Raw genomic sequence first — 25,926 nt, 5'->3', positions numbered from 1 at the left:
ATACGGCAAAATGCAAAGCAATAAGCTGCAAAACATAAACACGAGTGTGAGAATCTGTTTCCCCACAATAACCTTTTGTTATTAATCATGAAAGCTTAGCTTTCATGATTAACAATAAAGTTAAAGACAGTTCAACAAACTCTTCAGGGAACGCCCAGTTGCATCGCGCGGCGGCAGTAAAAACGGAGCTTTTTGGGACGAGGAAGTGAGAGAGGGGGAGGGGAAGGAGTAGAAAGAATAAAGAAAGCCGGGGCGCTTCGCAGGATGCCTGAAGTTTAGAGCGATAAACAGACTGTTGCTGTTCCGCCTGCTTGCGCATGCTGAATCCCCTCTCTCCCTGTGTCTTTTAATGGGCCTCACATTAGCATCTGTTTAGCGTCAGGCTCGACATGGCCTGTGGAGGCTGATTAAAATAACCATCCTATCACGTAACATCCTGGCAGGAACATCAAACTGCAGTCAGATGTTGGAATCCTTGCAGCAGCAGACATTCAGGAGGTTAGCATCAGTGTTCTGCACTCTGGCAGGCAATACAAGGTTTATTAGTTGCTTCTGTTTGAAAAGTCCTGAAGGGAGGTTATGCGCCATATGGAAAGATACAAAATATACACTTTTTCTGCAGAAAGCCACAAGAATTTGCTATTTCTGCAGAAACCTGCAGGCATTCAGGATGAAGACTAAAGTGCTTCTTCATTAGAAACTGTATTTACATGCTGACAGCCAATCATCAGTTTTTGGTCAGTCATTAAGCAACACACAAGAAGAACAATGCAACTAGAGTGAATAAAAAAACTTTTAAGTTTAAGTCAAACTAGTTGAACAACAAAGTTCTGAACAGTGAAATGTCACTGTGGAAAATTGTGGAACTTTCTTTGCGTGTTTGTATTCAAACCAGATGCTGTGGTTGTTTTAATCAACAAGACACTGCGCATAATCAGGCTCCCAACAAAGTATGGAGCAGAAAAAAGGTCTCTGAGGCTGTAATTCTCCTTTAGGAAATAGATTTAGCAAATTATTATTGCTGAAAGAAATATAACATGTAAGGAATATTTTATAGAATAAAGACTTGCCATTTGCATAGTTTTTGGTAACTTAGCCAACAAAAGAAAACTTGGATATATATTTTGGAAATAATATTGGTAGTAAGGATAATAATTTCTATTATTATTATTATTATTATTATTAGTTGGATTGTTTGGAAAGTTCTAAGTATTCACTTATTTTTATGTGTATCTGCCATTGAACTTGATTTTCCCCACTTATGAACAATAAACAATATTTCTAGTCTCCACCGTGTTCAAATGATCATTTTAAAGATATACTAAGATTACATAGGCATAAAAGCTATAGCGTATTAACTGACGATATTTAGAGAAAGCCAAAAATAACTAGGGTTTGTCTTGTTTCTCCTTTTTTAACAGCACTATTTTTGTATCTCTTAAAGGGCCGGTATTTATGTATTTTCCGGGCACATAGTGCCATTTTATAACACAAGGTACCTTCAATTGTTAAAAAAAATGCTGTATATATCAAAAATAACTTAAAAGACATTTGACTTGGCAATTTGACATCTTGAAATTGGACTTCTGCCTCTTTAAGAAGCTCCTGCTCATTCAGCATGTCATCAGAACAATGCTCACAATTATTTGGGCCATTTTCAACCGTTCTTAGGAGCGTTGTATGAGTGTAAACTCAGCAGACCCACAGATCCACCAGAATTAAACCATTTTTTTCTATTAGTAACTGTAGATATTTCGTTTATTGAATCAGAAATCCATGTAAAATGTGAATTAGTATCCCATACAAACAAAATAATGACCTGAAGTTCAATCTGGACCATGGCTCAGTTAATAGAGTTGGGGTCTTGCAATTGGAAAGTTGTTGTGTTTGATTCCAGCTGCTAATGGGCAAAGGCACTTACCGTTACTATTGGAAACTAACTGAACACAGAATATTTCTGTTATGAACATTTCAATAAACTATAAAGCAATATAATATCAAAACTGCAGTCGAGTGGCACTTCAAAGCCAACAATAGTGCCTAATTTCTTTGAAGAGCCTGAGCAGAAGAAAAATAAAGTAGAGCCTCCACTCCCCTGTTTTAAGCACAGAAACTTAGACAAACAGACCTAACTCTGGCTCAGGCAGAACTTTACACAAAACATGTCTGTGCATGAATCATATTATCAGCAATAAAACAAGCAATGGTTTCACAGATCATCGAGCCATCCGTTTTGGCTGACAGTTATTACAGTCATTTGAACAGGGAGGGTTTGTTAGTGAGCTTACAGGGGATTTTTATGTGTTTGCTCATAAAGATAACTAAACGATCTGAAGGCTAAGGCATCTGTGCAAGAGAGCAGATGTAAATCACCAGTTAGAAGAAACACAAGTGAGAAAATATGTAGAGTTTAGAAGACTTTGCCGGTATAAGGAAAAATAACCTCTTGGTGTGATAAAGATTTTATTTTATTTTTTTTACAGTGGTTTGATTTTTATTAAATGAGACCTTATGTACACAATTAGTTTAATTCCATCATCATATTTATTTGTCTGTTCCTAACAAAACTGATGTCAATTCTCCTTCAAAATGCTATGTAAGCAATGTCTGAGCTGGTTTCAAAGGCCAAAGTGGACAGATGTACATAAAGTTGGGAGATTTCTGGTCTGGACATTTTTTTTTTTAAGAACAGCAGCAGCAGCAGCAGCAGAATGCAGGTGAACAGTAAAGATCTACTGTATGTAAGGGAGCAAAAATCAACCAAAAGCTGATGAATGTTCTCTAAATTAGATAATCTACCTGCACAGTTTTATGTTTTTTTCCCATATTTGAAAGATTAGCTCACATTTATTGGTGCTCAAAATGTAAATGTCTCAATCAGGTTTTAACAACAAAAAAATTCCAAAGCAACACATGCAATATTGGTCATTTTTATAATCACAATATGATTCAAACCATATAACAGAAAGATATTTTTGCTTTAGAGTTCCACTCTGACTAAACTAATATCTATTGAGATATAGACATCTCATGATGAGACTGAACATCCCCAGTTCAGTCTCATCACATTTCACTTTGTCAATATGCCATTTAGCCATTTGTAAACTTACAAATAATAAAATTTGCTTACATTTCTTTTTCCCTTTTAAGCAAAAAGCAAATATATAAAAAAATAAAATGGTTTTATGAGGGGAAAAACAGTTGAGAATAGTAGATTATTTAGAAAAATTAGTAGATCAAGCAAAACTAAAACTTAAGACAGTCCCGCATACTTTTATTATTTGGTGTAGTGAGGCTAATGATACATAAAATCCCTTATTATAGGTAGTTAAATGGAAATATGAAATAAATCTTAATTTGAATAAATAGTTCCTCTGTTGTTAAACAGAAAACTTTAAAACTCATTTATATAGATAAACACGAGTTCTTTCAGTATGAAGCCGAGTGTGTTTGACAGGGCAAGAGAAGCTGATTATTAGCACTTAGCCAAACTGTATCCGCTACTCCTGCCTATTACCATGAGGACACTGGAGATGTGAAACTGAATATTCTAATTGAATTCTCGGCACACAGTCATTGTAATTTGAAGCGTCTCAAGTCGGACCCTCTGCTCCAGTGGCTCTTCACCACGTCGCTCCAGTTGCCGACCTGACAAGAATGGCCAGCAGAGCCGCTCCTTTGAGTATGGCTACAGTAAAGCAGGGCAGATTAGGGAGATGAAAAGAAATTGGAAAGTGGAAAAAAAAAATCCTCCACTGACCTCTGGAAAGCTAAAGCTGGAAGGAAGCATTACGTAGGCCGTGGTTACATCAAATTGTATCTCCAGTGAATCTCTCCTCAAGGCAAATCTGGGGCTCTTTCTCTGTTGTTGCTGTGGGATTTGAACCCTGTAGCTACACGGAGATGATGTGTAAGACCACATCCGGCTAAAAGTGCAGGAATCTTTTTACTTCCTCAATCATTATTTTCTTTTTCTTCTTTCTCAACTCAAAGACCAAGCAGATGAAATGTGTAACATAAAGGGCTGGCGCTCCGTCTTTGGGGCGACGTAAATAAGAGTGACGCTGTCAAGGAAATTGGTTTTCAGCAGGGAGAGACTCAAGGCCACACGTAAGGGCCTAGCGATGATAGCAGCAGATAATGGGAGAACAGAGCTCTCGATCTCGTTCATGATAAACCTGTCAGCGCTAAAAAGACAATTGCCTCATCGCCACACTTCAAAACAGGAAAGCCCAATAATGCGAAGAGAATATTTTGCGAAATATGTAACAATATGTCTGTTCATACCTGAATGATTATGATCTGCGATCACTTATGGTGACATCAAATTGAAGAAAAACAACAGAAGAACTCATGGCAATGTTTAATAGGCAAAGTAAGAACATTTCCACACTTGAGGGATCGGTGAAGGGACCAATCAGCTGGGTAGCCATAAGAAAACTAATCATTGAGGCAGAGGTCGCGCTAGACTTTTTTGTTCTCCATCATTTTGACCGACAGCATTTTTAAAATTCGGTCGTGTACTATTTTTTCCCGTCAAAATATTATCATATTAACATAGGCTATTTAGCCGCATTTTTATGTGGCTTAGTTAATATTCACCTAGTTGAACCGTGAATCCAGATCCCAACACACATAAGTGACACAAACCACTGAGTGTGGTCCCAATAACTTATAATAAATTAAATTAAACGACTCCACTTAAATTACAAGCACTTCACCTGCTGCAGTCTGAACACACAGTGCCTCACAAATTCCTCCTTGTCGCATCTATAGAGAAATCTGCGCTGGTTCATCAGTCAGTTGGATCTGCCGGATGCAAACCGATCACTTGAACTCTGCGAGCTTTTTACCCTGTGCGGTCCGGGCGTGCGCTTTTACGAGGATTTTATTTTTTTGCGTGGTTTCGTTTCCCGAAACGAACAGATGTTACATCTGCCGAGCTCCTCCTGAGCGCCGCTCTCCTTCAGAGTGCAGAAGGGTCACGTTTTCCAGCTCCATTTGTTAAAACCGCAGAGTGAGTTAAGTTTAATTCTTCGCAGCTGCGGAGCCGCGTCCGCATTGGTTGTGCAGTGCACTGCGCATGTTACGGTCTAATTAATTTCTGCACCGTCATTTATTTTCTCAAGATAAACTGCCGGCTCCTCCGTTTAGAATATAAATGGATTAACACAATATCTCTTTAGTTTTCTCTGGTCTGTAATGGAGACTTGAATTAAATGTGCCATTTCTACCAAAGGTTTGGTCTTCTGAACTAGACGTGCTCCAAAGAGTCCGGTCCATAACTCGTCAACAACAAGCTGTCAGCTCCCGGTCAGAAAGACGCATTTAGCTCAGTGTCCATGAAATGATATTCCTAAAATATTATTTATTAATTGATTTTAGTTGCCTCTGCAATTAACTCTTTGCGTAAACTCTATAATTCACACCAGTCAAGGGTGTGAATTAGAATCTGTCAAATGACCGACGGGCTTCAAATTTTCCTGTCGTTTAAAAAAATAACCGGTCAAATACGGGAAATATTCCGTTAACGCGACCTCTGCATTGAGGCTAACTGGGGAAAAGGGATAACATTTTCAAAAGGAGCATGAAGACTGGACTCTAAAGTGACATCAGAAGGTCATGTGGTCCAGACTTACCATCTTCCAGAGAGATGGAAGCATCAGGGTAAGAAAAGAGGCAGATGAAGCGATATACACATGATACCTAGTGTTTGCCATAACACAGTTGGTAAGGTCAAAGTTTAGCAACATTATGAGGTCAGCTGTCTACCTGAAGACCAGGTTATTCCATCAATGGATTGTTTCTTCCCTGAGGACACGGGGATATTCCGAGATGACAATGTCAACCTTCATCAGGCTGAAAATAGTGAACAAATGGTTCAGAGAGTGTGAGACGTCATTTTCACACATGGATCAGCCACTGCAGAGTCCAGACCTTAATGCCTATGAGAATCTTTGGGACTCTCCCATCATCAATGTCAGATCTTGATGAAAAATTAATGCAAAACTGGACAGAAATAAATCTTGTGACATTTGCTGTGGCATCAAAACAATTCTACAGCAAATGTGTGCTAGAGTCAAAGTTGAAGGCTGTCAACCCAAATATTAGTGTTTGAGGTCCATATTAAATATTTTGACAGGATCAGTTTTATCGCCTGTTAAAGCTCAGTCTGACAGAGAGACACAGTAAGCTATAACATGGTGATGTTTTCCTGAATATGCTGCAGTTGGAACGATGACTAAGACACAAAATGTGAGCTGCTTTTTAGACCACAGCGGCAACATGACTGCACAGGATTCCACAGAGGGGAGAATTAGGCTGTTTAGCCTGCAGGCATCAAAGCAGAATGAGGTCAGAGATCTGTAATGGATACAAACAAAGTTAGCCCTGGAAATGCGCCAGGGAAATATTCCGGCGAGGATGTGAACAGAAGAGGTTTGTTCACAGGTGTCAGGATTAAACTGCAAACGGACAAAACTAGAAGAAAACTGGGCGGAGGTTTGCCTTCTCGGGAGGACAACGCCCCCGAACACGAACTTCCACACACACACACACACACACTTTCTTTTCAATCAGAAGGTGTTGGAACCAATTCGCAGATAAACTGATAAAAAATTCAGGATAAAGAGCTGAGTGAAGTGAAGTTAGCCCCCTCACCTTCAAATCAAAACCAAAATGGTGTCAGACATTTTGGTTTTTTGCTTTTGTTTGTGCCGCTATTCTTTTAAAGCTATAAATAAATGTTTTCAGACACCATCAAAGGTTTGGGCTGGTTAGCGCAGCAAACATTTTTGTTCGTGCCCCTATTGTTTTAAACGTTTCCAGAGGTCATCAAAGGTCAACCAGCCCTCCCCCACACACATTTACAAAAATAAACAAATTTGGTGTCAATCAGCTGTACCAGAAACATTTTAGCTGCACAAACCATTATAAACCTATGACAGTTAATTTATATCAATTTTATATGGCTATGTTAATATAGTGGGAGGAGGGATTTAGTAAATTTTATAAACTCGTTGACCTTTGATGACCTCTGGAAACATTTATTATCTTTAAAATGATAGCAACACAGGTGAACGTTTTTGCTGCACAAACCAGCACAAATATTGCACAGTTGATTGACACTATATCCAGTTTGATTTTGAAAATGTGCACTGGCTGGTTGACCTTTGATGACCTCTGGACACATTATGTTTAAAATGACAGCGGCACAAACAGGTAAATTAATTTATATCAATTTAGTTTGATTTTGTTAATGTGAGGTGGCAGCAGGTTGTTCTCTGGAAAATGTTTTTTTAATCTTGAAAATGATAACGGCACAAAGGGAAATTTTTGCTGCGCAAACCAGCACAAACGTTTAACACCAATTTCATTTAATTTGAAGAAGGAGGGTGGGCCAACTTCACCCGGATCTGCTAAAGGCATATCATAAAACACTTTCACCTAGAACTATGGCAAAAGGTGGCCAGAAAAAATGTGAAAAAGTGACATAAAACCTTTCTAAAGGGTCTTCAGTTCAGAAGTGGTATTACCAATGTTCTCTCTTTTATTCCTACCCAAAAAAAAAAAAACAAACCAAAAAATAACACATGACACTGAGCGATGTCTTTGACACTTCCCAGTCTCTTACAATAAATCTTGATTTTCTTCCACTCTTTCTTTGCACATCCCTCCTTCTGATCCGGCTTTCAGCAGTCTGGACCCCGTCTATTCTGGAGCCAATCCGAGATGACAGTGCGGCAACCTTCGCTTCCCTCTCTTCCTCCCTATATCCTTATCTCCGCAGCCTGACAAATAGAGCCGCTTCTCTGAAGTTGCCGTGCCTTTGTGATGTGTCACATGCGCGATGGTAGCTGTCAGAGGAGAGGGAGGATACGGGCGCTGATGTGCTCTCTGAAGTAATACTCGGCCTTTCATGTCGAGGCAGAAGAACCAAAGGGCTGTCTCTCCCCACCGCCCCCCGTGTGCCTCCCCGCCTGCCTGCCAAGAGACAGCCAGCAAAGTTTAAGTGTAAAAATGTGAGCAGGGCTTGCTAATCCGCCGCGCTTCACATGGGTCACTCTCATTTATTATGAATGGGAAGTTCTGCGCAGAGCTCTTTGATATTGGGAAACAATTATGAGCTGGCTCGGAGTCGGTGTGAAGGGGGACCAATAAAAACCCTTTTAATGTAGTGCAAACTTTAGGTCAGCGTGATAACATTCGCTGTGGGCTGTATTAGTCCCAAATGAGTGGTATTAAACAATTACAAGCTTTCCCCCCCAAAACTTAGCCGCATGTTTTTAGTTTTAGAATGAATAGGGATGCACCGATCACTTTTTCCACTTCTGATGCAGACGCCAGAGGTTTTGTAATCGCTGAGACCGACCCCAAACAGAAAAACTAAATTGACTTCAAACGTTTCGCAATTTCTTTCTTATTTTTTTAAACGCAGACCTAAATATGCTGAATTCCGCACCAGAACAGCACATTTAAATACACCAACATCTTCACAAGCTTGGACAAAACATGTACAAACAACTTTAGCTCAGCGAGTTCAAAAAGGAGTAGAAACTGAAGCTGACCAAAACAACAGGCTGAACATTAAAAAACTGCAACTTCTCTTCTTTCAAATGATTCAGAAACTGCAATTATTAACTCCAAATATAATGTCAAATAAATAATAAAACAAAATGTCGCTTTGTTATATTGCTTTACTATAATAATAAATATAATAATAGATATTAATATTGGATCTCTGATAAAAATAATGCCAGATTAGGAAGACCACAACAAAAAGTCGTGCAGGAGAGAAGAATCATTTTATAGATGTAAAACCTTTAACCATGAAGGACACAAACCGAATAAAATGGAGGAGCTCTAAATGATTTAACTGTCAGCTGTCAGGATTATCAGCGCATTCCAACAAGCGAGTCGTCCTCCTACAAATGGAGCCTCTGGCAGCAGAGCACATCGGCCTATCAGACGCATGTATTAAGGCGCATTAGTCTCATTTCCAATTCACTGACCAGGCCGGGTCGATTGCCTTCATTTTCTTGCACAGATGGGATTAAATGGCCAGATTAAAGGTGAACTCTTGGACAAATTTATGATTCTTAAAATGAACATGAGGGCATTAAGTCAGAAATGATGTTTTGATCCTAAAAACCTCATTCAAGGTTGTTTTTTTTTAACAAAAGGACTGAAGCTGTGAGTGGAGAAACGGGAACACTTCAAAAGCCAGAAATTATATCTGAGTGTTATTAAAAAATGTGTCATATGACTTAGAGAAGCTGGATCTGTTGTTGGTTAATGATAGAGATATGAGAAATTAGGCTAATGACGCAAATGCAGAAGCACACCACTTATATCTACAGTTGCAGAAAATAAAGAATATATGTGGCTCAGGCAATAAAAAAAACCCACCCGGTTTTGCTCAGTCATATTTGAATTTATCCGTATTTTTCATTTTTAAGGGTTTAAATTAAATTAGGCTTTCTATTGGCAGCTTGAATTGCTGGATCTTGTGAAATTACAGTAATAGGAGATCTTTTATTTGGTTTTTTTTTTAACTTTTGATGCTGTCAAGCAATTATACAAAAAGCTGGCCCTTGTACGTGCTCTGAGTTCATTTAGATTTAGATTGCCTCTTTCTGTTGGAGGCAGTGCGAGGTCCCGTAAATCACCTTGGGGTGTGGGCTTCCTCATTGTGGTAAAACACCTTCCCCTTTCATTGTGATGGAAAGAGGCCAGAAACTCTCAATGAAAACACATGCTGTCCACAGCCGTCTGCAGACTCAGGTCCTTTGTGCTCACGTTAATGTATGCCAGTGATTCTTCAGGGTGAGAACCTGTTTCCAACATCCCGACTCACCCTCGTTGTCTCCAGAGACACATCTGCAGAAGTGCTAAGCCTTTCTAGAAATTAGCACTTTCAAAAACGAGAACTTCACAGACCTAAGCCAGATGCAGAATTTTTTTACACATTCCATATTAACTAGTCCCTGCTGCCACTAATGCAAAAAAAAAAAAAAACGGGAGATGTCTGAGGGGTGTGAAACTCATTTTCATTTTGTGCCATATCAAAAGTCTGAATGTTCTTAAAGGGGCGGTTGTGCCAGAATGTATTGCTAAAACCCAATAAACATATCAATAAATAACTGTTTGTTTCGGCATTGAGAAAGTGTGTCTTCAAATGAAGTATTATTGAACATCTTTTCACACTGGCCAGTCCATCCAGGATTTCGTGATTGTTTTTGTGGGTTTTAAAATCAAAACAACCGATTTTGTGGTGCTAATTTAGAAATATTTGTAAGGAATTTTTACGATATTTGTGCTACTGTATGATGTTAAATGTGACATTTTATTAATCGCCGTATTGATCACAGACTGTAACTTGACATCAAGTATGGCTGAGGCAAAACTTTATGTTTTTGGCCAATTTTAAGAAACATTTCCAGTAAATTTAGAAAAATAAATGTCAATGTCAATTTTATTTATTAAGCACTTTAAAAATGAGCGGATCTGTTGATTTTGTGTAAATTTAAATATTTTTGAAAAACTGGAGGGACTTATTGATGTAATTTGGAGTCTAGAGGGCCACATAGAAAGCTGATTTTGGCCCCTGACCTTGAATTTGGCATGTTTTCTAGACCTTTTAAGACTATAATGAAACACAAAAGTGCCTTGCAAAAAAAAAAAACTATACCAATCCTACTTTTTGTCACATTACAACCACAAACTTCAATGAATATCGAATAATTTCATTCGATAGACCAACACAAAGTAATACAGAATTATACAGAGGAAGGAAGATACATGGCTGTCAATGCTTTATGAATGAAAGCCTGGAACAAGACTTTGTTCTACAACTTTTCATTGCAATTACAGCTGAAAGTCTTTTGAAGTCTCTCTCTCTCTCGCCGTCTCAAGTCTTCTAAAGCCTCTAACAAGTTCTTATCCAGGATTGTTTCATCTGAGCAGAACATCTTCTTCAGCATGTTGGCCCTGTCTGCTATAGGGGGTTGTGGCAAAATGCAAACAGCATGTTTTAGCACTTCCTTTCAACTAACACTTTCATATAAGTCACACAGATGTGTGCGGTGAGGCACTTTTAACTGTCCAGTTGACAGATTCTTCGATTTGAGCTGCAGCTCCTCCAGAGTTCCCATGAGCTTATTTCTGATCAATACTCTCCTAACCTGGCTTGTCTGGGTGGACTTCAGGTTGTGCATTCAGTTTCCACTTTGAGATTATAGATTAAACATTAGCTACTGTGGTCAAAGCTTGAGCTATTATTTTGTAATCTAACAGAGCTTCAAATGTCTCCACAGCTTTGACCTGTGTGTTGTGATCCTTGGTCTTCATGGGGCTGTTTGTTCGCTCATGTTCTGTATCAAACACTTCAGGCCTTCACACAACAGCTGGACTTTAATCACTGTTTGTTACCTTGTGAAGGTGGTTGTTTTCAATGGGTACAATTAAAGGGAAATGAGGGACTCAAGATTATATATGCCACCCTAAGTGACGGATATCATTTTCCTTTACTTTTTAATTATGTACTACTTTGTGTTTGCCTATCAAAAAAAATCGATGTGGTTGTAATATGATTAAATGTTGAAATGTTCAAAGCATCAGGACATGTTCACAATGTGTGCCAGTGATTCATTTGGGTAAAAATTGTTTTCAGCTAAACTGTTCACAACAGAGCTTTGGTGTCTATTAGATAAAAACATCTACTGAACCACTAAACCTTTCACAAAATGGATTCACTAGAACAAAAACGTGTAAAAAGCAGCAACAGACTGAAATAAACTTATAATAAAATGTGTTGTTTCAATTTACCATTCATTTTAACATAACATAAGAAATGGTCACCTTTTAAAGCTTCAATATCTACACTGCAACACATAGCACAACATAAAAAACTACTAAAATTTGTTTATCATATTTAAAAGCATGTAAGAGAAGTTGTCAGTGGTGAGCACACTTCTGCTAATCTGTTAAAAGTGGAGCTAATTGTTTTTTCAGCTAACTTTGAAAATGTTTAGCGCACTTAGCTTTCTCTAAGTCAACTTTTCAGGATAAATTCTAAGGCACTAATTTACTTCGCTGTTCAACTTCTGTGTAGAAGATTTGATTTTTGACTGTAAACTCATAAATAACTTAAATATTTATATTCATGTTACTATTTTGAAGTGGGTGAAGAAGGTTTATGCAGCAGTTTCATTTCCTCTCCTCACGTTGAATCTTTTTTCCCCCCAATAACGTTATTCCAACAAGAAACATACAGTAACAAAATAAAACACATGTAAAATATATTGTTAAAATTAAATTGTGGCTTAAGAGTTCTAGTCCGTCAAGGGATTGATATAATTTGAATTGAAGTTAGCGCTTTTTTGTTAGCTTCTGGTAAACACTAGGCATAGTCCTTTCAGGTTAGCACAACTAACTTTTTAGTTGTGCCCACCACTGATTATCATAAAAAATGCAGAATGTTTAATCCATTACAGCAACGCCATTTAACAATTTAAGTTGTATCAAATTAAATAAAAGTTTTAATAGGAGTTGTACAGAAAATCTTTAACCAAGTTTAGGTTTCCTTCTGGCTAAAGAAATCTGTAATCTTAAGTTAGGCTGACAAACTATAAACCTCCACATATAATTTTATATAAATGTCATGATGATAACATCTTCTGATGTAAGAAAACGTGACACACCTTCAGTTTATATTATCTAAGCTCAAACATTGCTCTGATTTAGTGTGCTTCTTACAAAAAGCGAAGCAACAAACTGAAACACATTTCAGGGGTCCCTGTTTTCTTTGAACATCAAGCAAAGCAGCACAGCGGTACCTGTGTAGCCCAAAGAGTTGTCGTCTTCAGTTTCGGAGGCAGGAGCCGCTGTTGCCCCTTCGCCGGCACCGTCCTGAGCGACTCCAGTCTCTGTCAACAATAACACCACAGGGACTGAAAAACTGGACACATTCTGCCCACTCTCCACACCCGCGGCCCAAACCTCCAGTCCTACGTTTCCATGGAGGCAGACGGCAAACATGCTCAGAAGTACAAGGCTCCGTTTTTGTAAAGCCAGTCTACAGTATTCAAACATACACATCTCCAGAAAGAAAAAAAAAAAAAAACACGTCTGCAATCCTTCAACTTTTCAATCAGTTTATGCATACGAATCCTTCAGAGTAAAGTGTGGATGTGGTCCTTTCTCTGCGCTCAGCGTGAGCCTGTCCTGAGTTGATCTTGTATGGGACTCTGAGTGTTAAACAGAGTCATCTCAACCACCTCAATAGCCAGAAGTGGCTGCACCCCAAAGGAGCACATAGACAGGATGAGGCGAGGGGGGAGTGGGAGTCAGAACACACTCTCCGTGATTGACAATGCCAATCTTTACGCACGCACACACACTGTGCATGCAGTCACAATGCAAATACCCCGATCCGGCGTTAATTGCTAATCAGTTCCTTTTGATTCCACCTTTATCTCTGTGCGTGTGCCGCCTTCAGATTGACAGGTTGAGTGTGTCAGGCAGGCGGTGTGAGGGCGGGACGGTGAGGAGGGGCCCAGGGGCGATAAAGAAAGGGCCACGAGGGTCTGGGCGTGTGCTGCTCATCGAGGACACAGGAGGCCAACTGTGCCCTTATGATGGCTCCACGTGAAATAAATCAGACTGAACCGTGCCCATTCTCATTGTGTGCCGCTGACAGCGGGTTAATATGGGGCTGGGCAGTTAGGGCGGGGAGATAAGAGGAATCTTAATCAGCTAGCCCCTTCGGCTTAGTGACTGGCAGTCTGTCGGAAGTATCTATTTCCTAAATGAGATCTGGCTTTGCTGCGGACAAGCAGCAGACGGCCAGACACAATTGTTCATTGGAGAGTACTTTAGATCGCTAAAGTGTGAAGAGGAAGGTGACTTGTCATTTTGCTGGCTCCTGCCACCATTAGAAAATTGCCAACAAGAGCGGAGCAGGTTTTCTTAAGCACAAAGACAACATAAAAACAGTAATCATAGTAAAAAGCCCCCCCACACACAAAAAAACCCCATCTCCCATACTGTGATTATGTTGTCTGTGTGCCAGTAGTGCTGCAATTAAACTGACATTAAAACGGCTGCATGTCGAGCAAAACTTATTATCTAGCTCTTCTCATATAATCTGTTTACCCACAGAGCAGTATCTGACTGGCATCACTGCAGGAGTCCAGAGACTGAAAATCACACGGATATGCATGCAGGTTTAAGGAATAGCTCAGGATCTTTCCTGAGAAGGTTATGAGCAGCTAATAATAGTACATTACCTTCAGCAAATCCTTCCCTTACGACATAAATAGCTTGAATCCAAATTAGCTTGTCCCAAACTGAAGCTAACAATTAGTCAGAGAGAGGCCAAGACGAAAGCAAACCAATCAAATCTTAAAAGAGTAAATAGGAGTTCAATCCAAACACAGTTTGTACATACTAAAGTCAGTTATATATTCGAATTGGACAGAAAAAACAGAGGGCTAGTTAGTCCTGCTAAAGGCTAACTGCTAAAACAACTTGAAGCTAAAAACATTACAGCGCTTCAGGCTTATGATAATAATCAACAGTGATGAGATTGGATTCATTTTAAGATAGTTTGCTTTGGTGTCGGCACAACTCCCACTGGCAGCTAGCTTTAGCTTCAGCAACGAGCTAATCTGAATTTATACCAAATTAAGGGACTGAAAGAGTTTATCTACAGCGAGTTAAATATGACCAGCTTTAGACACAACCTCCCAAGATTTGTGAACTATTCCTTTAATGAGTATGACACATGAACAATGTGAAGGTTCACACATGAGATGGTAGCATGCATGACATCTTTAACACAGACAAGCACATCAACAATGAGATTCACCTTCTGACACCAATGGCTCAATAGAACCGTTTGTCAGTGGTTTTAGTGTTTGTAGTTTGTTGGGACAAAAACAGACAACATATTTGGCAAAATAATATTCAACAATGTGTAGCAATAAAAGGAAAAGTTTGATTTGCTTTTTGGTTAGTTGCTTTCAGCATCATTTCTATTAGATTTTTCTCATTTTTCATTTTTATCAAATTGTCCCCAAAAAAATGTTTCGCCTGTTCATTGCCTTCCAATGCAATTCTGCTTGATTCTCATCTCCCTTCAGAGTTTGGTCTGGGATTTCTACCTGCCCCCACGTCAATGGGAGAAATCCCAGGGCAATCAACAAACAAAAGGAGAATTTATGAATGATGACGTTGATTTTCTGTACTGTTGTGGTAGAAAGGGAACTCAGCCGTTCAGTCCGTGTTGGCAATGTTTCCAAATATTGATTTAACATTAATAGCTTACATACATTACGGTCTAATGTTAGCGATCAGGTAAAATGTCAAACTTCAACAAAGTCCACTCCTATAGCAAGCTATCGTTTGTCTATAGCCGAAATGAAGTGTAGAACAAGGGGCTGGTCTTTACCCAGTTAGAAATTGTATGTATTTAAGGAAAACGATGACATTTTCCAACATTTCCTCAAATTTTCCTTGTACTTTGTGATTTATTAAACAATTTATCAAGATAATTTTTTTATATTTTTTTTCATAAGAAATTTTGTATACTGTTTGCACAGCAGCCTCATCAGCTGTCTTCATGTGAACTCTGATTTCCCTGGGTGGTCTGCAGTCAGCAGGCCAATTAGAGACCACTTCAGAGTTCATTAACAGGTGGCGTACCCAGCTGCCCCGGGGGCGTCAGGACAACTAAGAACCACAGTGTTACCTCAATATTTCCTCTCCGGCCTCAAGAACTCGCCCAACATCAGGGTCCCCTGCTGGTTAATTAGTGTGACACATGTGCAAATAACTGACTACTTATAGAAGAGATACAATAGCAGGCTTGGCCCCATTCTTTGTCCTCCTGCTCCCCAGAGTCTCCCCTCAGACTTGAGAGAGTGTCATACCCTCGAGCCCCCTCACCCTTCCAATCGTGAGTCTTTCTTTTGTCACAGAAAAATTCACAGTGCGCTCTGTTTTTACAGTGTACAGCAGTTAGATCAGGTTGGAAGTGGCTTTTTGGAGAAACTGAGACTGTCTAAACCGAGCAAGCAATTAACAGATTGAATCTGGTAAGATAAAACGAACAAAAACAAATAAAAACAATTATTGATTATGTAGTAATTAATGTTTAGGATATGAAAGGAGAATACGACGAGGTTTGGTTGTTTCGTTGTAATCTTGTGAAAGGCAGCGTCATCGTGACCCAGGCGGCACATAAAAAAGATGGATGAGTCTGAAATGGTGACATTGGGGATACAGACGCCAAGGCCTGTTAACAAATCCATCCGATTATTCGCTGCAGGACAAGCGTCCTTTCACACACTCTGATCAAGAGGCGAGAGACCTTGAGCATTTCCAGAGATCCAGAGAGAATTGATTTCCTGGAAAATGTGCTGATTTAACACCAGTTTTACGATCCGCCGTCAAGAGGAAAGCAACTAGCAGGACTGCTTACTCAGATTAAACAATTTTAGATCTTTTATTTACTATTTTCACCTCTACACATAAACTGTAAGGCTCGCAAAGAGAATTAAATGCTTAACACTTTAGCATTGTGTTGGATGGACAAAAATGGAACACAGATTGGAGGGTCTGCTTTATGTGTTTTCATAACTCCATTGCATTCATTTACATTTTGATTCCGTTCTTTTTTTATTTATTTTTTCCTTGCATGACTAATGGGGTTTTATTCAGTCCTCCTAATAGTACTAATACACCTACACTAATAAGCACTTAGTACATGAAGTTTCACAAAGATGAAGCTTAAAAACCTGGTTGTGTCTGTAACCTCTAAAATAAATCCAATCTAGCAACTTTAGTGCTAACAGACAGAATTTATGCGTGATATTTAGATTTTAATTTACACACACGGTCACTGCTATGTCAGTGAGGATAGACTGTACTTGACAAACATAAATTTAAGTCAGAAATATTTATACATCCTATTAATATCCACACAGCAACGGAAAAACACTGCACAGTAATTCACATAGTTTAGAGCAGTGCCTCATCAGATTAGGGCCTTAAGTTCTGGGATAATTGAAAGGATGATTTAAAAATGTTTTTATGGCTGCAGAGAGAATAACAGCAACTCAAGTGAAAAAATAAGTGCAAATCGTTCCTATCCGCTGTTTGTGTCAGCATACATTTAATTTAATCTGCTTCTTGAAGAAACGTTTTGCACAATACTAGTAAAAACAATGAGATGACATCGCTTGCTTCTACGTTTTTCCAAAACTTCTTTATCCCATTTGCTGCTGTGTAGCGCCATTTTTTATTTTTTTTTTAACTTCATTCTCATAAGTAGTTGTGGGTAGGAACAAAACAAAAAAAAGACCTGATAAAAAAGAATCAAGTTACAGATATAAAAGTATATAAATGTAATAAAATACATCTTACAAATTATATACAGTGAATCACATGATTGTCAGCAAAACGTGAGGCAGAGAATATAGATGCACATACATCTAAATAAATAAATGTACATAATTATTTAAATGTAAATATTCAAACATAGCAGATTCAACATAAGGTGTCGTCTTACCTACACTACCCCACGTATCACCTGAAGCTCAACTGGTTGCCACATTAAATCACGTAGAAAACATTACTGCAGATCAATCCAAAATATCGACAGTATCGGTACTAAGTCGATATCAGAATCGAATCAATATTAGCGTGGTAAGATCAATAACTTGGCTTCAGATTAAACCTTGATTAATTTTTTTGTATTCAACTCTCAACTACCACAAAAAAGATTTTTTTGTTTTGATTTGCTCTCAATTTATATTTTTCTAAAAACTTAAAAAGAAAAATGGAAACAAATCATGCTAACAGGTTATTAAAGTATTTTGTACATACCTATAAACTTTCTCAAAATATTGTTTTAGATGTGAACAAAATAATCCAAAGGAAAAACTACCAGGAATTCTAAAAGTCAGAAGTTTGATGATATATCAAACTTAATAAAAAGTATTGGTATCAGCGACTGGATCTATTCCAAAATCTGCTTTCTTGGACACCTTTACATTGCAAACCATTTTGTTTTTAGAAGTGTCCATAAGCTTTGCAGAGGAAAGCTCTTCAGTCCATAGCCAGGTCTGACAAAGCGCCGCATTTAGACAGTCAGTTCTCCAGTGTGAACTGAAATACAAAGTGTTACCAACAGCTGATATTTTTCACATAATCCTCCGATGTCCTTTTCCAGTCAAAGTTTCATAACTCCAGCTGGAGGGATCATCAGTGAAATAATAAACAGTTCTTCAGTTTGATCAGACTCGCCAGTTTGTGAGTGAATGCATGCGCACAGATTCTGGTGTTGACAGCTACATTGCACTTTTGTGTGTTTAATCTCTTCCCAAACATTATCTCGTTGGTTACAAAACCCACAGTAAATACAGGTACGTCATTCCTCTGGGGGTTGGAATGTGATTCATTTTTGAATGGTTGATTGGTTTTTGTGGTTAAATAAAAGTGCAAATGTTCAGGGGGGTTGGTGGGGTGATGGGTAGATGAGGGGAAAAAAGCGTCAATTTGCATGCTGATAGATCTGCTTGGAGGGAGATCAGCAGCCAACCACAAAAAGAAAAACAGTGAGACAGCTTCAGGACAAATTGTGCTGATTGGCTGTGAGGGCGCTAAATATTGCATGGTTGCTAGAGTGAACTTCTGTGCAGTCTGTCACTGCCGTGTAAGCAGCTCGCGCCGTGACTGCCGCAGCTGCTTCCAGTGCCGTTTTATCCCCACTGAGCGCTGTGAAGTGGGAGAACGTCTGAGAAGTTTCCAATAATGTGATGTTTCTGCAGCTTTTCATCATGTAGCATGTTTTAATATTCACTCAGAACGTAAACACTCTCATGTTTGTTTCGAAACAGCCATTTTGAACAATTTCAAAGCCTACAAAGCGTCGGTACCGATCGGCAATATGCTGATGACATAATGCTTTTCGTTGAAAGCTCGAGAAGCAAACTGAAAAGTAAAGAGACGATAAAAACAATAATTATACTTAAAGAATAACAATCATAATATTAAAAAATGCTTGTAAGATAGTTTTGCCTTATTTTAAAGGCAAAATCAATTTGTCTTATTTCAAATTGGTCTAGACCAAATATTTTTTTGCAGCGATGAAGGTATAGTACATTATAGGTTTATATAGTTTTTATGCGTTATGTTGTTGCGCAACACCCCCCCCCTCCTTTCTGTCTCTACTCTCTCACTCTCTACTTCCTCTTCTGAGAGGGGAGATGTGCTACCAGCTCTCCTTCTAACGGGTTAATTGAGTTTCCTAAATCTGCCGGGATTTACCCTGTCCAGAACTGAAGTAAACTCTGTTTAAGCTGGTTTCGAGAAACGATTCGCCTGGTTTTCTGACGGCCTACATCCAGGTGTCCCACCCTTCTTCCCCCTGTGAATTAGCCAGACTGAGCAGCCTACAGCCAACTAGTTTCACAGAGCACACCTGTTAACGGTCGCTCGTTCTCTATTTTACAACTTGCATTTGTTATTGAACCAGGTAGGTTTTAGTGACTCGGGCGAGTCCCAAGGATGACGTTTTAAATTTGGGCTACCAGCAACCTAAAAACATTTTAAACTTTTTCCTCTCCAGAATCAAACATCATAGCTATTTTACAACCATCAAAGAACTTTAAGGTGACTCATTAACTGAATGTCCACAACATCTTTTAGATTTTCTTTATGCTAAATATTTTATTAGTAAGGCATTTTTGCAAGGGTCAGTACAGCTTAATTCAGTAGCAGAAATAATCAAATAAGTAAAATCAATCATCTAGTCTATCTTTCCCTACTGCTGATACTGAGAACTAAAAAAAAAAAGGGAACCTTTGAGAGAGACGGACGGAGTTTGACGTTTCGAACCCCAGACCTAGCCTGATGATGAAGAAGATGTTGCAGCAGGAGGAAGATGTTGATCAGCGAAGGCAGGGATCTCCGTGATGATTGAAGATGAAGAAGGTGCTGCAGCAGGAGGAAGACGCCGATCGATGAAGGCAGGGATCTCCGCAGGTCTGATGAGCCTCCTCTCCGCATGGATGGTGAGGTCACACAGGATGTGGTGCTGGCAGGAAAAAAGGCACCAGTTCTTCTTCTTTGTCTTTGCCTTTGTCTTCATCTTTGTCTTTGGGGTCTGAACCCAGCTGATGAGAGAAGTGCGATTTGAAGCCACAGGTTGTGGGCCTGACGGGTTGGTCTCCATGAGAAGGACAGTCTTCGGCTCTGTGGCCCCGGCTCTTCTTCAGCTGCAGAGTTCTTTGTCCATCTCTTGGCTCGAAGCTGCCCGGAGGATCCAACAAAAGGTTCCTCTTTTGCACCCACCTTATATAGGGTTTATCCACCCTTTTGGTGCGTTTTCATTGGCTGTCTGCTTAGACAGATGACCTCACATCCATCACTGTCCTTCAGACATTATGTCCTGATGTCTGTGCTAATGTCTCAGAGTTGCTCAACCTCCTATGTCCATTGCCTGCACAACCTTTTACCTAAATAAGGCGGTGATCATCTCTGCTCTCCTGTTAGTTCCCCTTTTTCCCTTCCGTTCACCTTTCACCTACCATCTACCTCCAACATATCAGTGATGTTTAATTGCAGTTACACCTTTTTACACCATTTCAAGTTCAATGTCAAAATCACATTTATATCACATTTATTTTCTTTAGCTTCTCTGATTTAGCATTCATTTATAATTTTATAACCATAACTTATATCACATTTATTTTCTTCAGCTTCTCTGATTTATCATTCATTTATGATTTTATAACCATAACTTATTAATTATACTTATTATAATCCTAATGTGAGTTATTACAGATGTTTTTCTGAAAAGAAACCAAGAATAATCCATGATTCTAATTATTTGATGCCAAAGTTACAGTTACTTGTTTTTCTTGTAAGTGTTCCCACAAATGTACGTGTAAATATTATTACAAGTAAACCAATATTAATATAAGTATTTTACTTTGAATCTTATCAAATTACCAAAATGTTTAGATTTAATTCTTTAAAACTTTCATGTTTTAAAATAAGTAATAGTCTCAGCTATTTTTATAAATCTGCAGGCTGGAAACTTACTTCCTCTTTTTCCAGGAAACCTGCTTTTCCTGTTTAATGACTCTCTCTGTCTGACTATGATTTCTTATGATTAGATAGAAAAAAGTAGAATTAAAGCAAAGTTTGCTTTAGACAAAAACAACACACACAACCAGATTTATTTTATTGACACCTAAGTCTACTGTTGGGCCTTGATGTCACTTGAGTGATTCATTTTAAAGATAACTTTATTTATTATTACTGTTAAACTAAAATCTCCAGCATGGGGAAGTGGGATGAGCTCGGATTTTCTTGACACCCCCTCCACGAGGTCAGACCTTTCACATGCTGGGAGTCCATCACCCTCCTGCAGTTCGCCGTCCTCATCCCCTGGAAAGAGAAGAGGTTCATCTGGGATGTGAAGATGCAGATTCTTCATCCTCAGTTGTCACAGAGGGCTCAGTGTAGTCATCAAAACTCCACTTCTCTTGACACCCCCTCCTTGGAGTTTTGATTTCCCCCATGAGGTGATGAATGTCGAAGAAAACTTGGATCGCTCTGATTCTTCTACAGGAACTTTCGCTGGATGAACTGTCGGTTCTTCAGGCTGTGGGATGGTTCTTTAGGGAAGATGGGCTGAGACAGAAGGCCTCAAAAAAAAAAAAAAAATTCTGGCTGTTCAGCAGAGCAAAGCAAAAAGCATAAGCATCATGACGCTTTATCTGTAATCATGATCCTTTTCCATTTTAATCCATCAGGTTGTGACAGGAGTTCTTCTTTAGCATAGTCCAATTTCTTCACGGCCCTCCCAGTCCAAAGCCTTGAAGTTGTTCTTTGAACGGCAACCTTCCTGTAATAGTGGCCAGTCTACTGTAGGATGGCATGGTGCTTGATTCTCTGGCCATCTTCTCGTAATGTTCTGGTTCGCTGTAGCTAAGAACTGGCTTGAGCACTGCTTCCTCATGGACCCCTTTCTTCATCAGTAGTACTGTGATGAAGTTCAGTACTTACTTTACAAAATCTTGGGCGTTGAATCTCAGCTTGATCACCGTAGCTGCAGGCCGATCTTGAGCTTTAATCCAAACTCTCTGCCCTGTTTTCAGTGACACTTTGAGCTGCAACTTCCCTTTTTCTTCTCTGAGCAAAAAGGAGAAGTGTCTTCGCCTCCCTGCTTTCTGTGACGTGAACGGAGTTCCTCTGCAGGGGAAGACCTGCTCTTCTAGCAGTTGTCACTGTGTCCATCAGCACCAAGAGGTACTTCTCACCTCTCTTTCCTGTTGTCCCCATTGGCTCTGCTACATCCATGCAGACTGAACCCCATGGGACTGTGCTCTTGATGAACAAACCTTCCATCCGCTGCCCTCGGCGACCTGTGTTGTATTGACCACACACTTCACAGTCCCTCAGCACGCGTTGGACTTGTTTCACTGGGATCCAAAGATCTTGCTCCTCCAGCTCCTTACGGGTAGGTCGCACGCCTGCATGTCCAAGGGCCTCATGCACGCCCCACGTTGGGCGCCACTTGTTGTTGCGCAACACCCCCCCCCTCCTTTCTGTCTCTACTGTCTCACTCTCTACTTCCTCTTCTGAGAGGGGAGATGTGCTACCAGCTCTCCTTCTAACGGGTTAATTGAGTTTCCTAAATCTGCCGGGATTTACCCTGTCCAGAACTGAAGTAAACTCTGTTTAAGCTGGTTTCGAGAAACGATTCGCCTGGTTTTCTGACGGCCTACATCCAGGTGTCCCACCCTTCTTCCCCCTGTGAATTAGCCAGACTGAGCAGCCTACAGCCAACTAGTTTCACAGAGCACACCTGTTAACGGTCGCTCGTTCTCTATTTTACAACTTGCATTTGTTATTGAACCAGGTAGGTTTTAGTGACTCGGGCGAGTCCCAAGGATGACGTTTTAAATTTGGGCTACCAGCAACCTAAAAACATTTTAAACTTTTTCCTCTCCAGAATCAAACATCATAGCTATTTTACAACCATCAAAGAACTTTAAGGTGACTCATTAACTGAATGTCCACAACATCTTTTAGATTTTCTTTATGCTAAATATTTTATTAGTAAGGCATTTTTGCAAGGGTCAGTACAGCTTAATTCAGTAGCAGAAATAATCAAATAAGTAAAATCAATCATCTAGTCTATCTTTCCCTACTGCTGATACTGAGAACTAAAAAAAAAAAGGGAACCTTTGAGAGAGACGGACGGAGTTTGACGTTTCGAACCCCAGACCTAGCCTGATGATGAAGAAGATGTTGCAGCAGGAGGAAGATGTTGATCAGCGAAGGCAGGGATCTCCGTGATGATTGAAGATGAAGAAGGTGCTGCAGCAGGAGGAAGACGCCGATCGATGAAGGCAGGGATCTCCGCAGGTCTGATGAGCCTCCTCTCCGCATGGATGGTGAGGTCACACAGGATGTGGTGCTGGCAGGAAAAAAGGCACCAGTTCTTCTTCTTTGTCTTTGCCTTTGTCTTCATCTTTGTCTTTGGGGTCTGAACCCAGCTGATGAGAGAAGTGCGATTTGAAGCCACAGGTTGTGGGCCTGACGGGTTGGTCTCCATGAGAAGGACAGTCTTCGGCTCTGTGGCCCCGGCTCTTCTTCAGCTGCAGAGTTCTTTGTCCATCTCTTGGCTCGAAGCTGCCCGGAGGATCCAACAAAAGGTTCCTCTTTTGCACCCACCTTATATAGGGTTTATCCACCCTTTTGGTGCGTTTTCATTGGCTGTCTGCTTAGACAGATGACCTCACATCCATCACTGTCCTTCAGACATTATGTCCTGATGTCTGTGCTAATGTCTCAGAGTTGCTCAACCTCCTATGTCCATTGCCTGCACAACCTTTTACCTAAATAAGGCGGTGATCATCTCTGCTCTCCTGTTAGTTCCCCTTTTTCCCTTCCGTTCACCTTTCACCTACCATCTACCTCCAACATATCAGTGATGTTTAATTGCAGTTACACCTTTTTACACCATTTCAAGTTCAATGTCAAAATCACATTTATATCACATTTATTTTCTTTAGCTTCTCTGATTTAGCATTCATTTATAATTTTATAACCATAACTTATATCACATTTATTTTCTTCAGCTTCTCTGATTTATCATTCATTTATGATTTTATAACCATAACTTATTAATTATACTTATTATAATCCTAATGTGAGTTATTACAGATGTTTTTCTGAAAAGAAACCAAGAATAATCCATGATTCTAATTATTTGATGCCAAAGTTACAGTTACTTGTTTTTCTTGTAAGTGTTCCCACAAATGTACGTGTAAATATTATTACAAGTAAACCAATATTAATATAAGTATTTTACTTTGAATCTTATCAAATTACCAAAATGTTTAGATTTAATTCTTTAAAACTTTCATGTTTTAAAATAAGTAATAGTCTCAGCTATTTTTATAAATCTGCAGGCTGGAAACTTACTTCCTCTTTTTCCAGGAAACCTGCTTTTCCTGTTTAATGACTCTCTCTGTCTGACTATGATTTCTTATGATTAGATAGAAAAAAGTAGAATTAAAGCAAAGTTTGCTTTAGACAAAAACAACACACACAACCAGATTTATTTTATTGACACCTAAGTCTACTGTTGGGCCTTGATGTCACTTGAGTGATTCATTTTAAAGATAACTTTATTTATTATTACTGTTAAACTAAAATCTCCAGCATGGGGAAGTGGGATGAGCTCGGATTTTCTTGACAGTTAAAAAATATTTTTTTGCTAAATAAACATATTGTTTAAGTAAGTTTAAAAAAAGTAAAGCAAAGAAAGAAAATAAGTTATGGATTTTCCTGAAATGTCACTTCAAGATTTCTGAAATTAGGTTGTATTAAAAGGTTATAAGCAAGTTCTGTTAGTAGCCAGCTAACTTGTTTATTGTGTCAAGGTTTGCTCCTGTATCTGATGATCAGAGTCGTGACTCAGATCCAGATTGTCTAAGTCCTCAGCCCTGCAGCTGTCAGACTTCTGACCTTCCATGACTTCCTCTTGCTCTGAAATCTGCTTCTTCCAAATGTTTCACACAAGAGTCATGATATTCATGCTGGCTGTTTGAGTCAGTGATGGCTGTTGGCACTTGAATTCTTTTTAAATAATCAAGAGGAAACAGAATATTCTATAAGGGAAATTGTGTGTCTGCAAAATGGTAGAAAAAAAATAGAAAGCAAGTTATAGCAATGTTACAGAATAATAATGCCAAGTTAGAGGTAACCTATTCATTCTATTTTGCTTTCTCTATTAGGCATGTGCACTAAACAAAAACATTCAGTGAAAATCAGAGACCACAAAGTCTATGGAGGCATTTTGGACAAAAATTTTAACCGTTTTTAAAGGTGAGTTTTTAAGCGGAAGTATGAAGTTCAAATTCAAGAGAAGATGCACATATAAAGAGGCTGTTGACTAGGATAAGAGAGCTTGAGCCATTTGATTTGTTTCTAATCAGTAAAGGAACCACATCTACTTCTGGTATCAATAAGGTGCCTAAAAATTAAGTCTATGGAAACAGAGGTGAAAGAAGAAATGTGTAAAAGAAAAGTGCAAATTTTAAGTTGAGACATGTCTGTGATTAGTTGTCTGCAAATGAGCAAGAGAGAGTGACACTTTCAGCACCTGCTGATAAGGCTGAACCTGAAGAAAACAAAGTTGCTCCTTTGTTTTAACGTTTTAAGCTTCCAATGTGTCACTGTCAAGATGCACATTCTCTTGAAAATACACACCGAGTGTTTTTTTGTGATGCTTGCCATGCTAACCTTTTTAATTGTTAAAATGGATAATGACCCTGTAATCATTTTTTCCTTACTTTATATTAGTTGAACTCTGTTTTAATATGTGCTCTCATGAAGCAC

At 39.1% G+C, this 25,926-nt stretch overlaps 1 protein-coding gene across 3 annotated transcripts in view; it reads right to left on the bottom strand.

Annotated features, from left to right (window-relative positions):
- Positions 1 to 25,926, bottom strand: part of robo1 (roundabout, axon guidance receptor, homolog 1 (Drosophila)) — a 362,874-nt gene that overhangs the window by 201,907 nt on the left and 135,041 nt on the right. For 2 of the 3 annotated variants that reach the window (XM_032590627.1, XM_032590626.1), the window contains exon 3: positions 12,837 to 12,926. The exons of the other annotated variant lie outside the window; for it this stretch is intronic. In XM_032590627.1, the coding sequence (XP_032446518.1) occupies positions 12,837 to 12,926 (90 nt within the window). The remainder of the gene's footprint in view (positions 1 to 12,836; positions 12,927 to 25,926) is intronic. 3 annotated transcript variants of the gene reach the window in all.

Source organism: Xiphophorus hellerii, chromosome 18 (genome assembly GCF_003331165.1).
Source record: "Xiphophorus hellerii strain 12219 chromosome 18, Xiphophorus_hellerii-4.1, whole genome shotgun sequence".
NCBI lineage: Eukaryota > Metazoa > Chordata > Actinopteri > Cyprinodontiformes > Poeciliidae > Xiphophorus > Xiphophorus hellerii.
Note: the sequence above shows the minus strand (reverse complement) of the source record. Positions and strands in the feature narration are given on the sequence as shown.